At 33.2% G+C, this 19126-nt stretch overlaps 1 protein-coding gene across 1 annotated transcript in view; it reads right to left on the bottom strand.

Annotated features, from left to right (window-relative positions):
* The window catches only part of LOC144849168 (uncharacterized), an 88775-nt gene that overhangs the window by 24266 nt on the left and 45383 nt on the right, over positions 1 to 19126 (bottom strand). Inside the window, exons 19-32 of the mRNA XM_078706192.1 lie at positions 18797 to 18969; positions 15966 to 16104; positions 15501 to 15663; positions 15124 to 15365; positions 14651 to 15034; positions 13821 to 14240; positions 12254 to 12475; positions 5641 to 5725; positions 5198 to 5355; positions 5006 to 5059; positions 2205 to 2456; positions 1437 to 1553; positions 770 to 883; positions 307 to 456 (exon numbers count right to left, since the gene is read on the bottom strand). Of these exons, the coding sequence (XP_078562318.1) occupies positions 307 to 456; positions 770 to 883; positions 1437 to 1553; positions 2205 to 2456; positions 5006 to 5059; positions 5198 to 5355; positions 5641 to 5725; positions 12254 to 12475; positions 13821 to 14240; positions 14651 to 15034; positions 15124 to 15365; positions 15501 to 15663; positions 15966 to 16104; positions 18797 to 18969 (2673 nt within the window). The remainder of the gene's footprint in view (positions 1 to 306; positions 457 to 769; positions 884 to 1436; positions 1554 to 2204; positions 2457 to 5005; positions 5060 to 5197; positions 5356 to 5640; positions 5726 to 12253; positions 12476 to 13820; positions 14241 to 14650; positions 15035 to 15123; positions 15366 to 15500; positions 15664 to 15965; positions 16105 to 18796; positions 18970 to 19126) is intronic.

Raw genomic sequence — 19126 nt, 5'->3', positions numbered from 1 at the left:
AATTGCGCACTCTTTTTGCCCGATTTCTGTTTTCTTGACTTACTTTTCAACTCGAAATTACGTTATACGAGCACGTCAAAAGTGACAGGCTACGCACGTGTAAATTAAAAAAATATAAATGTTTTTAAACATTTCAACATTTTTAAACATGTTCAGTAATTTCGGTCAGTATAGTTCACTATGTCGGTCTGTCGGTCGGTCTGTCTGTCGGTCTGTCTGTCGGTCCGGTATCACTATGCATTGTAGCACGCGACTTGGCTGTTGGCCTTGTTTTGTAAGAATACAAGATGGATGGAAATACCATACCACAGTATCTGAGATGGGTTGAATCTCTACAACCTTTCTGAAAACCATCAACAGTCAACTCGTATATGCATCTGCTATCATTTTGCATACACGCCCCGTTATTACACTGTATATCATCATCTTGACATTTAAATAGATGGTTGTGGTATTCTAAGAAAATGAAGTTTATGTATGAGTAGGATGTGAATACGTTATTCATGTTTCAGTTTTAATTCGATTTTTAGTATATACATTTCCATAGATTATAGATACATTTACTGTACACACACTTCAAGAAAATAGAAGAGCTTTTTTTGAAAAGTTAAGTAGTCATTTATTAAATATGTCATACTATCGAGAATAAAGGAACTAATTGGATGTTTGCGTAAATATTAAACATTATTTTTTAATCATCTTATAATAAATTTTGCAAACAAAGCTATAAATCGGTATAGATTATTAATTAAAATGTATTAGACAATACCACAGTTTTGTTCATCTTCCCAATATTGACCACTGCAGCTTTTGTAACCATCGCAAACGGCACTCATTGGTTGACAAGTCCCATCGTAGCACTGGAAACTGTTGTTACATACATCTAAAAACATAATACACAAGTACTATTTATGTAATTTATATGAAACTGTTTCTTCTTGTTTTACTTGTACGTTAAATCGTCGTAATAGATTATATCTATCATTTGAAACTCAAAGAAATTAGAGCCATCACTTGATTAGCTGATGCTCATGCTTAGCATATCGTTCACAGTTTGGGCGTAGTAACACTTTTAAATGAGTATCCAATTGCTACTTGTATGCACAATGCTGTGCACAACTAGATGTCTACTTTACTGATCGTTAGTGTCACCAGTATTATAGTGCCAGAAATAAGGCCAATCTTCCATGAGATCTTTTGACTATACCAGCCTTCATGGCTGTTGCACTATGTCTTCATTATAACAATTTACAAGCTGCTGAACCACTTTGAAAATCAAAGAAAGAATAAATAAAATAATTTGACTAATTAAATTACATTTTTTGGCTTTTCGTTAGTTTGTACGTCATAAGGTTTTCCCTTTGTCTGCATTTTACCGAATACATATGTTAAACAATAATTGTATTGTAAAGAAATATATTGTAATTAATTCTTACCGCAACTTAATTCATCAGAACTGTCAGTACAGTCTTCAAGAAGGTTACACCTGTACGATTCTGGAACACATTCTCCATTATGGCATCGGAACTCGCCGCCTTCACACTCCGAATGTACTTAATAAAATATTTATTGAAATTATTCACATAATACACTTTTCATAGTCTAGTTATTATTAATAGGTCATGCATAATACATAATAGGCAACTGTAATTCTGATATATAATGACGTTTTGAATAAAAATAGTATTTGTTTCTTCAAGATATTCCTTCCTTAATCATGTGTGGGAAATGTCGTTTTCGTGTCCGAAGGTTGGCCACCATGACTTCATGTATGATCCAGTCCTCCAGAACAGGTGTAATATCGACATTGGCTGTACCAAAACAATGGAGATAACCCCTACTCTACCAAAAGATGTAGTGGGTTTTTTACACACGTGCCAGATGTGTCCCTGAACATCCGTTTTAACGAGAATGAACGAGAACGCGTTCACCGAACTGCAAAGAGAGCTAGCCGTTCATTTTATGGCTATGCAGCGTTTCTGGTTTAACATCTCGCAATCGTCATCAATCTTGATAAAATGACACTGTAGATATTTTCTTGAAATGTATTTTGTAGTAAATGTACTCCTTTTCTAAAGAATATTAAACATTAAACGCGTCTAATGCGTCATAAGTATGTACGTTTAAGCTTACATAAAATAGTTATAACTTTTACGCATGTAATTCCAAATGTTACAGAAACAATAAACTTTGATAATTCTTACCGCATCCTTCCTCGTCTGAACCATCCATACAATCAACGATGAAATCACACACAAGGCTGACCGAAATATTTTCAAAGCTGCTTTTACATTTGAAATATTTGATTATGCCAATACTTTGTGAATCATTGAAACCACAATATAGTTCATCACTGTTGTCAATACAGTCTGAATGTCCATCGCAGACATATGTCTGTAAGATGCATTCACCATTTTCGCACCTAAAATGATTTCCTCCACAGGAATTGTCATAACCTAAAAATGATTATACGATTTGTTAGATTAGATTTATATTTTTTTGTGAGATCATAATTTTTATTTCATTTTCACGAAATAAGGCCATTTATAATGTGGGACTTGAAGTGGTTAATTTTACTTACTTCATACTTTTGTTTATTCAGATTGCGTGTAAATTGCACATGATAAAACACTCAAATAGGCACAACAAGAAAAATAATCAGACAGTAATATAGTTGGGTGAGTAAAATTTTAATTCTCAATTTTGGAATCGTTAGGACTAGTAGAATTCATTGCAACTGAGGGCCAATTGTTAGCAACATCATTTAATCGTGGGAAGCAAATGGTAGTACAAACAGAATTACTGTAGGCCTATTTTTAAAAGTATATTGGATGTGCCCAACCGGGTATTCCTAAACACCACAAACCTCCAAAACAACATAGCAAATCACATCGAACAAACATTAAAGTGATGCTGTACAATTTCACAACCAACTATTATTTATGTAAAATAGCTATTTTTTTTCAAAATAAAAAATAATGGCGTAGGCCTATGTCAAATAAAGCTGCTTTTACCATGTATTTTGGTACATGAATAAATTACTTTTATTTGATGATTTGTTGTTGTTTTTGTTGTTATCATTATCATTAACAATTATTAATATTACTACTACTAATATTACTATTATCACTGCTACTAATACTATTATTATTACTATTTTTATCATTAAAGGCTAGGCAATCTATCTAAAAAACGGCCTAAAGTAAAACAAATTGCAAACAGAGATTTTTTTGTTTTTAAATGGTCACATATGATGAGGAGATCAAAATTTGAGCATCACACCTGTCACTCATCCCGATGATATGCAAATTAGCTCAATATGCTATATGTTACCATATCTCAAAAACTACTAGTCAGAGAAATTTGATTTTTTCACTGATTTATTCAGAATGTATATATTTATATTTGCCCTATGAAATGAAGACGAATGAAACATTTTACAAAAAAAGTACGGAAGTACGACATTTGACACTCAACCCCATTTCTCAATGCGGCATATACAATGAAATTAAAATGTCTGTAGAGACTTTATTCTGCCTTCAACTGACTCAGATACAGGTTTCCCAAAATCTCTCTATTATTAGTGATTTTCGATATATGAGACGACAATTTTAATTTTATCCCCTTATTTGCATATTTCATTTAACTTGTTTTACTTATTTGCATTCTTTCAAGGTGTGACAAAGGTGTGATTTTGGGAATTACATAGCGGTCCTACGCTGGCCATTGAAGGGCAAAACAAAGTCTCTACGGACATTTTAGTCACATTATGTATGCAAACATTGAGAAATGGGGTCGAGGGTCAAATGTTGTACTTCCGGTCATTTTTTCGTAAAATGTTTCATATAAATATATATATATATATATATTCTGAATAAATTTGGGAAAAATCAATTCTCTTTGTAGTAGTTTTTTCGGATATGGTAACCCTGTAATTTCAATCTAATCTGCATATTTATGCTAATTTGCATATCATCGGGATGAGTGACAGGGGTGTGATGCCAAATTTTGATCTCCTCAACATAATGTGACCATTTAAAAAAGAAAAATCTCTGTTTGCAATTTGTTTCACTCAAAATGCTTGCCTAGTCTATTAGGCCTACTACTATATTATCATTACTAATACCATTATTATTATTACCACTATTGATATTTTCGTGGTGAATAAAGGTGGCTTTGCTACATGAAATAAAAACTATGCAATGAATTAAATGAAAACTGTAGTTATGGGTATTGTTATTACCCCTCACCCCAACATTTAAAAAAAAAAATCAAGAACTGAATGTTTTGTTAAAGATATTGTCCTCCTTAAAAAATATTGTTAGAAAAAATGTTATTGAATAGGGCATTTTAATGTCACATGAAAGTTATTCACTTCGACCGAAAATTGGATGAAAAAAAAATGCCTGAGAAAATCGTAATTTAAAGTAAAAAATGATCAACCTGAAGTCGGTTGGCTAGTCAACTGGCTTCATGTTAATCATTTTTTTACGATTATATTTCGTCATCAGTCATTGTACGAGACAGTATTACGCATGTGTCAACCAGTTGTACCGTTCATGTTTTTTTATAAAAATTAATTAACTTCTAAAATATGGCAATAACTGTCATATTTTCAATAAACTCGGCCGAACGGCGAAGAGTAGCCTAGCTTGCAGGCGAGAAATAAACCCCCATCGATTGTATCGTTATCGCCTCCCATTGAGGCGGCGAGCGAAGTATCAGGTGAATGTGCAGCTGCTATGCAGCGTATACTACTTATGGCAGAAACAAATGTTCTATTATGTGAGTTTAGTGGGATGACAGATTACAGACATCTAAAGTATTTTAAATATAATGCGACAGGCTCAACATTACAGAGATTCAATAGTCTTAAGCAATTATGTGTCTGAATGATTTTTACTGAGAGTAGCAGGATATTAATTGTAAGTACGACATTCAATGTGTACGTTGTAACATAAGTTTGTTTTTATAGGTATAATGAAAAATTAGAAATGATACTTGCCATATTCGATTACTGTTGGTTCCTTAGGTGCCCGTATGTTCGTATTAAAGACACCTGATTGAAACATAATATTGGTTAAAATCATCTTACTGGAAAGGATGCAGTTGTCCCACGTGACATTTGTTACCGGTATGGTATGTGAGTTTATCTAATGAGATTCATCAGATTGTATTTATTTTAAATTTAACTTACCATTAACGAACGCTAATTTCTTGCAGATATAACGTTTGGTATGTTCTCTAGCGCACGGTACGTCGTGCCAGTGATTAGTTGAATGTATATTTTTAATAACGATTAGCCCACAATTCTCTGACGTGAACCCATCTGGTTGACTATTTTTCCAATCCGACCTAAATAACAAAAATGAATTAAATTTGAACATAAATAAAAATGGTGTGTTTTTAATATTCTAAAAATCACCTTCTTCTTAATACATTCGATATTATTGACTTGCTGTTGATACTAATGATATACTGATTTTTTACTTTAATTGAGAGATCTATTATCAAATTATAATGATAACCAGGACTTTCGATGGAACCACATGCCTGGGATTAATTATTGTTGCTCAACTTGTACAGTACTGTATCTTACAAAACTGTAGCCTACATGTAATTGGATGAGTATGAACTAACCCATACTTTCTTGCCCAGTCTGTATACGATAGAGGATTTCCATCTGTCCACAGAAATCGTCCTTCATCAACCTCATCTGTCAAACCTGTAAATATGAGATGGAAAGGAATAGAACTATACTCTTACTGCTCTGACAAAATGTTTATCGTAATTTACTCGTACTGATCAATTTGGTCGATTGAATCCCAAGTGAAATTTTGGTATCGAATATTTCGTACTTTACATTGTTTGTACAAATAACAAGAAATAACAAAAATAGTGGTAGACTAAACAAATATTTCTTTCAAATTTTGCATATGTGTTGAGAGAAATCAAATATGATTTTTTTTTTTTTTATTTCACACGAATGTTTTGATGGCAACAGGCAAATTTGTGTGTGACAAATTTTGTCTTTAGAGGTTATTAAAAATGAATATTGGTAGTATTTTAATTTATACTACTTTACTATATTTTAATAATTGTGTATGTATAAGAAAGCATTGTGTACCTATTTCATATTTATTACCGTATGAGATATATTAAAACATTGTTTCATGAAGGCGAGCGAAATACAAAATATTTCCCTTTAAAAAAAAGTTTAATTAATAAAGAGGGGAGCTTAGCAACAAGCCCAACTGATATTTTAAAAGAACAAGTACAGCATTTCGTTTACATGCAAACAATGCCATAAACTCTGAACAAAACAAAACATACCTTTGTGAATCTAATATAAACAAGCTTTCAGAAAGAGCAAACTTGTGAAGGTTACGTCACTATTGATGAATGTAAAAAGGCTCTTCAATGATGGAAACAAATAAATCACCTGGATATGATGGTCTAAATGTTGAATTTTATGTTCGATGTTTAAAAAATAATAATTTTGGATCAATGTTCATTTGTAACTGGGTAAAAGTGTTATATGAAAACGTTGAATGTGTCACAGTTAACAATGGTTTGATTTCAAAGAATTTTAAAATGGAAAGAGGTATTAGACAAACATGTCCTCTATTTGCTCTGTTATTTATTTTAGTTGTCAAGGTAATGGCATCTAGAATAAGAATCAAAGATGATTATAAGGGTAATAAACTTAAAAATAATGAAAACAACATAGAAGCTAGAATAAGCCAATCACCAGATGATACTGTCTTATATGTTGGTAACGACAAAAGTATTAAGACAGCGGTCAGTACAATTTTATTTCTGTGAAATATCTGAAATGACATTACATTATAAAAATGCTGTTTGGATTGGTAAACGGAAGAACAGAATAGATAGGCCCTTAGAATTAAATTCGGTGAAACACTCTTTATTATAATAGAACTAAGCCAAATGTGTTCCTCTATCTCCTCCTAAACCCCAATTCCGATACTACCGCTTAAAAGTGTGACGTGACGATTCGGCCCACTTTTAGGCCGAAATAATGTCTGACTATGGCTTATAGTATGAAATATTGTGAAGTACATTATGCTAACATTATGTTTTGTTATTTTTGGTATTTTTAATTGTTAATTTTATGTAATTATTTTCAAGGGGTGTATGCCTACAAGAGGTACAAACAAGGAGGATGAAGTTGCAATCATATTTACTTCAACAATAGGAGACTGCAAGAATCCAGATTCAACAAAGTCACTGTTTTCCAGTCGGAAGCTTTTACAAAACATGACAATGACTACGAAATTCAGTATTATGCCTATACCAAACATGAGGACGGAAAATAACTGAAAAAATAATATTAATCAATAAAATAATGAACGTCTATTATGTTAATATATTTACACAAATAAAGATACAATGTGTATTAAGAGAGGTTGACTACACATATCGACCTATTTCATTAAAAAGTGGCCAAATGCCAAAAATGAATTTTCTTCATACTTTGGTAATTAATCACACTTTAGGTAAATTATAGCAAAACTTAAATTTTTTTTTTTTAATTAATGCTTGCCATGTTAACAGGTGTGTGATTCAAAAAATGCAAATTTTACCATTTTGGCATGTGAATTTTGCCCTTATTTAGATATGGCATCTATGAAAAACGAAAAAGAATTTGTGAATTGTTTTTGTGAAATATTTTTGTACCAATCTTGCTCTAATATAAAACAAAAACTTACGTAAATCAATATTGAATTTAGGAGATACCATTATTTTTCTTAGGGGTGTTTTCAGGAATTTCATACATGGGAATTGTTGTATGTTTTTCAAAGAGCTATAACTCCGATGGTAACGCTTCATAAGCACCCATGGTGCAGGCATGGTTGAAAGGTTGCTCTTGCTGTTTCCATAAAAATTATTGTGGGGAATAATGTAATTTCTGTTTAGTGTTTCTAGATAAATGGTTGAAATTTGCATTTTCTTATGTTATTTGTAATATAGAAATAGGTGGTATAGCTTTTTCAGTCGAAAATGTTTTTTTGTTGTTGTTAAAACATACTAAAATATAGGCCTATTTAGATATTAGTATCTAAAATCTACTCTGGGTTGTTTCTATATATAAATTTAGGTAAGGGCAAAATTCGGTAAATCGCGCCTTACTTCTAGAATTTTTACTCGATGGTATATAAAGTTGGTTCGTACTTTTGGTACTGATTTTAACCACCTGATGTAACCCTGTTTACTAATTAAATTGAGTTAGATAATTAGTTGTTGACAATTAAAACGAATTTGGGTTCAACAATTTGCCCCAAATAGGGGTGTTTTCCGGTCGTGGTATATACTGTCTAATGGATATCTATCTTGAAAAATACCCGCACACAATAATACGAGGATGTTTCGCATTTGTCTACGATAATTGTTTTTAATAGATGAAAACCGGTTGAACAGCTCGAGTACAGAATCATAATATTGAAGACAGGCCGATTTTCTTAAAAAATAATATTTTGATAGTTTTAATATACAATGTATTGATTTGCGATGAATGGGACATTCCAATCTCTGTTCCACAAGTGTCTATTCCCTCAGGTGTCATAAAGGCAAGTACACTCATAACAGAAATTCGATCCATTTTTTCACGCTGCTGCTTTAGCCCAGGATGATGACTAAACTGGAAGTAAGCAGAAGTTATATATCTAAGGGCGACAGTTTTGCGAAAATGCATACTCGACTATAATTTATAGGTAACAGCTGCTGGACCCACAAAACGTCTGGGAAAAGAGTTACGGTTGAACGACAAATCCTAAAGCATTTCTGGTATTTATGAGTCCCATGATACTTCACACTTGAAGTATCTAGACTGATGAAGTAAAATAAACTAAGTGATTGATATGAAATACAGACTCAATTTATATTTGTTCACATATAAAAAGAGAAAAGAAACATTTAAATATAACTCAAAACCATTTTCTGACAGACAATTTAAGTATTTTTTTGCTTTAAATTACATTTTTTCAGGTAAAATAACTATTATGTGACAATAAAATGACACATTCAAAAACAAATTTGAAATAAAAAATATTTTTCAGAGGGACAATATATCTTTAAAACTGTTACGTCAATAAGCGAGCAGCGTTTTTTGTAAGAAATATTTCTTGTTTTAATCTGTGCTGCAGAGGTTGGATATAGGTTTTTTTTAAACGGATAATGAGCTAGCGTTTTCAGTCGCCGTCTATTATTTACAAAACTTTATTATTGCAGTTAAACCACCCACACAACCACCCTCCCCCTCACTGGCATGAATAGCGTTGTAAAGCCAGTAGATGATAGGCCTACGGTATGAAGGATCACATGCCCTAAGCGCAGAATAACTTTGGTGGGTAGGAACCAACTGAAGTATGAATTGGATCTAAGAAACAATTGAAAACCATTAGGCCTACTAATTAAGTTGAGTTAGATAATTTAATATTTATTGAGAATTAAAGCGAATTTATTATTTGCCCCGAACAGAGGTTGTTGAAATTGTTTTACATTATATAAACATATACAAATAAACTTTACTGACAGTTGCTTCTTAACGTTTGTATTAATTGATACTGTAATTACACAAAAAAATATAAACGTCGTAGTGGTGTATCGTTACATGTCTGTACTATTTCAATCGACTATGATGGAGACAGTTTCAAAAAAAGTATTACATCGCAATGTTTTACTGTGTTTAGTGGTATATTATTTGTAAAACATGAAAACAATTAATATTTCGTTACTAAATGGATAAAGAATAAAATTATTTAAAAATTGTTCCTCTTTGCACCCATCCTCTTCCCCATCCCTCAACCCTAATGTTAAGTTTGTTTAAATTAGACTCAAATAATTGGTCTCATTTTGGGACAAGAAGTAATTCCCAGGGTGCTAATTTTAGTTGAGTACATAAATCACCGTGTCTATTTATTCGTTCCTGTAAACGACATGCTATTGTCCTGTCCTGTTATTGTACATTTAAAATCGCCAGTTTAACGCTGAAATTACTATGTACATCTACATCTGTGGGGACCCCTAGATGGTACGCGAGCGTACCATCTAGTATTAGTAATTACTTATTTTTCATAAATTCAAAATGGCTGCCATTTGAAAATGTTTTCCCTAATTTTCTCTTTAACCACTAACTTTTTTGTAAAGAATGTTTTAAACACATACAAACATTATCCTTAAAATTCAGAATAACTAATTTAATTTTGCCTTTGGAGCCTAGGTCAAAGGCCATTTTTTTTACACTATATACAATTATTTTATATCGTAAACTTAAATATTTTGAATAAGAACGTATTAGGTACAAATATAAATGTGACCTTAAAGCTTTAAAATAACATTTAATCTGTGTTTTCTTCTGGAGATACAATGTTCAAATGTCAAATGCTTAAATGACCCCCCACACTTTTTTTTTATTATTGAATAAGCCATTTTAATGTTACAATAGTTATTCACTGTGACAAAAAATTGATGGAAACGAAAAATTATTTTTAAAATAGAGTAATAAACTGGACGCCCATTGTCTGAAATTCAATGGGTTTGTATTTGATTTACTGTTTTTTATTTTTGATAAGCTAAATCATTATTTTTTTTTAAACCTGATTAAAACTACAAAATGACTTTTCAATGTTTGATTTTAGTATTCTTTTATTCTATTTTTTTGCATAAAAAACGTAAGGTCTACACTATTATATAGTATCCGATTAGATCATAGTTCAAGAATTTAGATTTTCATTCCGATGAAGTACATGGTGACTGAGTTGTTCCATGCAACCCAACATATTTATAGAAAAGACAACTTCAAAGCCACAGACCAAGGCTATCACGTTGTTTGATAGCCTTGCACACTAGACTAATGATAGTGGTCTATTCTGTTGGCCAGAGGAAGATTTAAAAAAATCAGGAGACACCTCTCAACATCTTGTGATTAAGTTCTACTCACTCGTACGCAGTTTTAATATTCATATTTCAGAATTTCAAAGACTCAACAACTAAGATGATGCGCATGCGCTATGTTACGCTGTGTTATGTTACGACAATGTGTACTTGGGTACATTGATGAAAGTTTCTGAAGGCTAGAAATGATTTTATATGCTTAGTAGTAGTCTGGTAAACATTTAATAGGATTTTTCCCAAGAATATGAAAACTCGTTTTGATATGATAGGCTATAGCTTCTCCGCAAATCAAACATTGAATGGATCATTTATTATGCGGAGATAATTTGATGTAATTCCCACCCAGACCCTGTCCTGTGTGGTTGTGTAGCCCTGTTGTGTGCCGGTGGTGGTATGAGGCCTACCTTATTGGCGTTTTATTTGGCAGGTCATACGTACGAGTTGAGTAGGCCTACGAAGGAGGCCTAGGCCAGGACTAAACAATTAATAAACAAAACAACTTGGCAACACGATTTTATATTTCAACAGTTGTTCAGTCTCGGTCGTACATCCAGCATTGTAGTACTCTATCTTTTTCATTTTGAAACAAAATGATCATTGGTTGATTCGAAATCCATATTTATATACCGCCCGCACCATATAGCCAAATACGGTATGATAACCTACGTCATTCTTATCGGATGTTTGCGGTCTGCAAATCGATTTCTATACGTGTTTCACACGTCTGTATTTTCAGACAAAAATCGCGGTCGAAATAAAAACAAATAAATTTTAAAAAAGACAATAAATACAGACTTGGGGCAAGTCTAGTGGATTATTATACAAAAAACACACTGTAGTTTTAATTATGTCAAAAAACGACCATAAAATTCTAGGCGTACCTAGGCGCATAAGCCTGGCCCAATACTATGCGACCTAGCTAGGTTAGAAAGGGAGCGATACCATTACGAAACTTCGACAGGCAACTGAAACTCATATGAAACTTATCTAGGCAAATTCTGTTTTTTTACAACGATTCCACGTCTTGTAGAGATGTTTTCATTAATTAATTAATTAATTAATTGTTGGTTGGGTTTGGAAATAACTTTAATTAATTAATTAATCAAAATCATACAAACGATCTAAAGGTAATTTAAATGTTTTTTTGGTCTAAGTTAGTACATATAAAGCGCGGTAATTATCATCATTAGATCATTTTTTCGTTAGGTATGGCTAATTCCAAATTACAACGTGCGTAATTAACCAATCAAATTGCAAGAATACACTCAGGCTTGTTTTAATAGGACGTTTACCTTGTAGTAGAACTAAACGAAATTATATAATATAAAACATTACTTACCGATGTATATACCATCATACGTATTTGAAAAGTTAGCAGTCCATGAAATAGTTATCATTGTATGAAGAAATATCATTTCTTGTGCTGTCTGTATACTAACTAAGAATGCATTCGTTGCTGTACACGAATCATTCGCCTTAAACCATGTTATATATGTGTTTTCTTCAAACATACGATAACATTGTTTGTCAAAGATATCCCAGCCATCTGGACAGTATGCATCTTTAAAAAAAATTATAACTCGTTCACTAATTTTTGTAAGCCATTTTTATTAATTAAAATAAAGTGATAAAAAATACATTGTTTAATTACATACGCATTTAAAAGCATTTGACACACTTATTTCAAACCACAGTATAACCATAACCTGTCCGTTGTGGGGCGGTCGCAGAACTATTTTAAAGGGGTTGCTCACGAGTCGAGGACCGCAGACAACGGGATTTTTCGCCACATGGTGCCTGTGGCGAAGCGAATTTTGTTAAATGACACCCCTAGATGACCAGAAATGGTACTCTCGCACGTAAAATTCACGATAAATGGCACCTATAGTTCGCCGCAAATGACACTATATCGGGCTACTAAACAGCAATACCATCGTATCCCGCCTATTTTTTCCACCGGTAAAACACACGCGACATTTTTAACGTAAGAGGAAGTCCCCGAGGAATGTACTTCCGGTAATGCTAATACATTCTGGCAATTATAATAAATAAATACAAATTAATTATTATTATCAATTAATAATTTTAAAAAGTTAGACAAAAAATATGAAGCTGCTGCTATAAATATTGAGCAAACGTTAAATTGTATTATTTTGATCAATAAGTCAGTAAAACCACAATTTCCAAAATTAATTTTCATTTATCCACTGTACAACAGTGTTGCTTAAATTAAAGTACACATATGATCAAAATGTACAAAAGGAAGCAATTAAACACTGTTATTTCAAAGTTTGGAACGTCCGTAATTACTACGGAAATTTGGAAATAAAATGAAGATATAGGGTACTACGGAAATATTTAAATGATGGGGAATCTCCCGCAAAAATGCAATAATTATGGACAAATCAACGATCCATGTGACGGAGTTTTTCACGAACACAGTGTGTGTGGCCTTTCGTACCTTCTCATGACGCACAAAAGCAATTCATTCTGAGCATGTTCAGATGATAGGCCTATATCCATACAAAAAATACGCAGCCGGCGGTTGTGCGCGGTATTGTAATGCTGGTTAATTTTACGCTGCAGTCTGTCAATTTACATATAGGCTCTTCCAAAACTGGACTTCTATAACGTTAATGGTTATTATATATGATAAAATGGGATCTAAATTTTAATTTAGTGACAGAAAAAAACATTTAGCATGAAATTAAAGGTGTTGCCAGGGCAACTGGGGAACCCCCCCCCCCCCCCCCTTGCTCGCCCCTGCGTCCGCCCCTAAAGGAGGAGAGGAGATAAGTGTTTTAACACTACGAGGGGTTTGTTCCGAAGGTCCTTAAAATACTGTATTTGAAGAGAGAAAACAATATCTGTTAATTCAACAGTACAACTAATCGAAAGGCCTATACCTGTTTCATTCTGACTTGTCTGAGGTGGTATATGTGCATTGAATGCATAAGAATGATATTCCATTAAAAATCCATCGCCAGTTGAGCCAAGGTTCGATGAAAATTCAAGTAAAACTTTGTTGAAACTGCTGAGGCTTTTGTTTCTTGGCGGATGTTCGTTACAAAATGTATAAAGTAAAGTACTTTCAATTGAATCTCCATCGAATAGTTTGACATAATCCGTCGAACAGGTACCGTCACCTTTGACGTCGAATGTAATAAATGTTAGCTGGATGTATGTTCCAGGTGGAGTAGTTATTAACCAAGAACACCTCGTTCCATCTGGATAACCATGGGGATAATTTGGTGTTGAGATATACGCGGCTGGTGTGTCACATTTACTTTGATGACATGTGTCAGAAAATCCGCATCCAGGAATATCTGTAATAATAACTTGTTCATACCAGTAAAGAGGATATAGTATAATCCAACATTAAATAATTACTTTTAACACTTGTCAGACAAGATTATATTGATACATATACCTTATTCTTAGTTGACTACTTTCTTGACAGCCTAAAATACACGTACGGTATTATGTCTAGGAATATCATGTTATGAATGGGCATGTTACATTCAGCAGACACCATACTTCAGGCTATTTATTGTCGCTAGACATGATACCGTATGTGCATCAGCCATCCTTAATTTTCTTAAAACCACACCTCTAAATCCACTGCTAAAATAAAAGTTCAATTACTTATGCTATCTTTACTTCTACCGTTATATAGAAGTTATTACACATTAGTCATATATAACAAAACAACAATAAACAACAGTAGGGTTCTTACCTACTTCATGGTACGAGGCAGAAAAGCCATAACTCTTAAAAATTAATCCAGTTGAGTAGAATATTGCAATACATGAAGTCCTTGATATTAGAAGAGGTGGCTGCACACCACAAAATTGGCCCAATAATTCTCCATTACCGTCACATTCCAGTACTGATAAAAAATCATTGCACTGCAAATCATAACTATTCGATGATGAAATCTGAATATCAATAAATTGTAGAGATATCGACTTTTCCGGGCTTACAGTGATATAATAGACACTAAAGCTGAATGGCTCAAGAAGGCTAGGAAAATTTGGTGACATCACTGTTCCCGATACGTCTGTATAGTAATGGTGTAAGTCTGTACATTCCTCTCTATTGCAGTCTCTTGATGAACCATCTAATACAAGCAAAATATTGTGTTTAAAGTTCTCCTATATTTCTTGTCATTATTTATATAAAAATTGTTAAATATGAGATCGAACTTACCAATTTCCTCGTAGGCCATTACAAAACTAATACTAGTAGGCATGTCTGGTTTAAGTTCATCTATTTCAACTCTAAGATCAATTTGATTGGATAAAGACATAGTAGTCAAATCTTCAAATCCGCCACATACAATACCTCTTTGAAGTACGCCAAGGAGTGAATGCCGATCCGTTATCACTACTTTGTCGATACACTGCAATGTTTCAGGATTTTGTCGAAGACTTGACCAAAGAAATGTAAATCTAGTAATGATACACAAATATGCAAAATGTAAATACTGTATTGCATTTGTTTGCTTTATCTTTGCACTATCTCTATACAAGGTAAGCAGTAAATAGTAAAACTAACGTTTGTATCAAAATTAAATTCATACTAACTTTATATAATTGCCTTTATTGCATGTGATACGAAATTTACAGGATGCACCAGCGTCAAAAAACGGAGGATAACCGAAGAAGCTAAATGTCCCGGAAGAAGTGTTCGATTCAAAAAATAGCGTTTCCTCCCACGATAAGTCCTGACACCTAACATCTGAAATTTCTGTAACCGAAAAAGGGTTTTAGTTTTCATATTAAACTGAATGACATAAACATAAATCTGCTGACAGTAAATGTATAATTTTATATAACGATTAATAACATATTACTCCCCAAAATGGTATCAGATGGAAATGTTTATGAACAACAGTAACGGTATTAAATCGAAATTGACATAGTTTATTAAAATTAATGCATATTGTCACTTAGCCGTACTGTATACATATAAAACATTTTGGGCGCGAGAATTGAGTATCAACACATCTTTCATGATAAACACGACAATTGTTCAACATTAGTACTAACCTTGCTTACACAGTACTGGATACTCATCTAAGCAGCTGACATTAGCCACCATTGACGTGTTTAATTCCGTCGTCAGAACTGAGCAGTATTCATTATTCGTATCAACCCACGCACTTCCGATGCCAAACTGAACCAAAGCCTGTACAAAAAGTACAGTGTTTAATATAGTATTAGTTGTTCAACATTAGTACTAACCTTGCTCACACAGTACCGGATACAGCTGACATTAACTACCATTGTCGTGTTTAATTCTGTCGCCATTATTAATAACTTCGTCAACTTTCAGATTTAATTTTAATCTATTATTTTTTGTAACTATTTTATTATTCTTATTTTTTATTGCCAATCAACAACAACAACAACAAATAACAAACAACTACAAAGTAAGTGGCAGGAAACACAAAAAGGAACTAAATCCCTATGACAAGAGCCTGTGAATCCTCTTACCAGGTAGCACATAAAGATAAAATATAGCTTTTCAATAAATATATCAGAAAATATCCACACAAGAAATAAACCCTTCATAAAAATACAAAAACAAGCAGAAAAGTAAAAATACTTTACTCAAAGAAAAAATTAATTTTAAGTTTAAACAAAAATGTAGGAAAATTATCCGTTAAAAATGAGTCCTTGACTTCTTCTTGTAATGGATTCCTTCCCAGAAAATGTGAATTACTGATCGATGCAGGCAGTTAGTCCGTGCATAAGTGTCTGAAACTTTAGTTTAAGGTTTCTAGACGACGTGTATTGACGCAAATATTTTTACGGATACGTTCAATGTCTATATACCCCCATTAGCGTTTTAAAAAGAAAGGTAGGCTCTACGGATGGATAGCCGAGGCAAATTCAGTTGTCCTAATCTAAAATCATAATCCATGGCCTGTTTTTTTTATGGTTCGGGCGAACCCGCCCCCCACCCCTCCCTTAAGGCGAATCCTCTTAGCCGACTGCGAACCCTCATCCCCGATATGCCAAATACCTCACCCTCATCTCTGAAAATCCTCCAAATACGTGCCCCATAGTACAAAAGGTTATTTGTAAATTGAAAAATTCGTAAACTCGTTCTTGAATATCTGTTAGTGTTACAAATGAATTGGTTGCTGATTTTCACCTGAAAAACAATACGAATTTTTGGTCCCAGGATGTAACATGATTTTGACGCGTGTATCGTGAGCTAGGGCACGAACGAATCGTACCAAGGACACCGCGTACCTATTGTTTAGATCACTGACAGTCAGCATGCATAAAGTATATAGCCTTCCTACGTACATCAAAAAATGGTACGGACGGATCGTTTATCATTTAGGCCTAGTTTAGTTAAGTCGCTGAATAACGAACGTTGTGTGTGATCAACATTTTGGTTGAATACAACGAAACTTTTCGATAGGTGGTAGTATGCATATCGGGCGCGTGGGTTCCGTTTGGATCGGTGACTATATTGTCATGCAGCTAAAGTAAAATGACGTCACGTTAAAACGTGTTGTCACTTCGATTCAACTTAAATAATTATTATGTGACATTTAATTGGCAAATTCAACAAAAAATATTTAAAGACCCATTCCCTACAATTTGTGACGTTTTTTGAAAATAATGCATATATATACCTTAAAAACATTAAGCCATGTCATTCCTGGTCTTAAATGTACGTTTTATGGTAAATTATGATAAAAAGAGAGAAACGTGCATTAAGTAGCTCGCGGTGAATGTCCTCTTGTGGACGGTCTTTAGGCCTAGCCTTTTTGTAGGCCTAATTATTTGTTCGGGGGAAAATATCTTTATGATGTATCTCATTGGCCATGGGGTTCAGGAGATAATTTCATAGCAATAAACAATATCTACAAATGCCATTGTACTGTTATTTATTCAGTGCGAGTTTTGTGATCCTCTTGACAAAAAATACATGCGGTCTAATCTATGCCTTACAGTATGTTCGTTTACATATTTTGTATAGCTGCATTCACTGAAGCTGTTGTTTTTGTGTGTGAGATTCTGATGGTCATCGATAAAATAACAATCCCTAAATCAGTCTTGAAAACGTCAGATACCGAAATTTTTCCAGGTCCTTCGGCCCCTGGAACCCGACCTAACCTACAATGCTGGATCCGCCCCTGATAGCAAATAATTATACTGGGAGAGTGAGAGATTAGAATGTTCCATTCATCGCCAAGCAATACGTTTGTATAAACGTATAGTAAATCTATCAAAATAGTATTGTTGAAGAAAATCGCCTTGTCTTCAACATTATGATGCTGTACTCGAGCTATTTAACCAATTTTCAGCTATTAAAAACAATTTTCGTAGAAGGAGATTTTATTGTGTATTATTGTGTGAGGGTATTTTTCAGCATCGACATCCATTAGACTGTGTATACCACGATCGGAAAACATGGGGCAAATTGTTGAACCTCAATTCGTTTTATTCGTCAATAGCTAATTATCTAACTCAACTTAATTAGTAAACAGGGTTACATTAGGTGGTTAAAATCACTATCGAACGTATGAAACTTTATTTACCATCAAATAAAAATCTAGAAGTAACACGCGATTTACCGAATTTTGCCCTTCCGTAAATATAGATTATAATTTAATCTGATCTACATAACAAGATATGTTTAAGATTTTTTTCCGTTACATATGGAAGGTACAATACTGTTCTCAATAATGTACAGTTATATTCAATGATCTAGACGGTAATTCGGCTTAATATTCGCAAAAAAATTTAAAATACATTTTAGAACACTCAGTGCGTTTAGTCCATCTCGTCACCACATGGATGGGGATACCTTTTGATCATAAAGCATTTATTTTAACAAAATTAACAATATTTTATACCTGAATATCAGTTTCGTGAATAAGAGTTTCAGACGACTCATTACATGAATGCCTGCTTGTTGCTGAATTAACTTCTTCATAATCTGTCGTGTAGCACGTTCTATTGAATTGAATCAGTGACATGTTCATTTCATTGTGTTCATCTTCTTTATCATACTTATGATGGCAAATGGCTGGAAGATACAAGGTAAATGTAATTACTTCAACTTCAACGTTATAATCTAACAATACAGTATATACTTAACTATTCTTTTGCTGACCGTTTTGTTTACAGAGGGTCCCTGAATAGAGTTGTCTCAAAGAAGGGGTTCTAATGCATTTACTATTTGT

The sequence above is a fragment of the Antedon bifida genome, chromosome 7 (assembly GCF_963402885.1).
Source record: "Antedon bifida chromosome 7, ecAntBifi1.1, whole genome shotgun sequence".
Lineage (NCBI taxonomy): Eukaryota > Metazoa > Echinodermata > Crinoidea > Comatulida > Antedonidae > Antedon > Antedon bifida.
The sequence above is the reverse complement of the archived record's forward strand: the minus strand, read 5'-3'. Positions and strand labels throughout refer to the sequence as shown.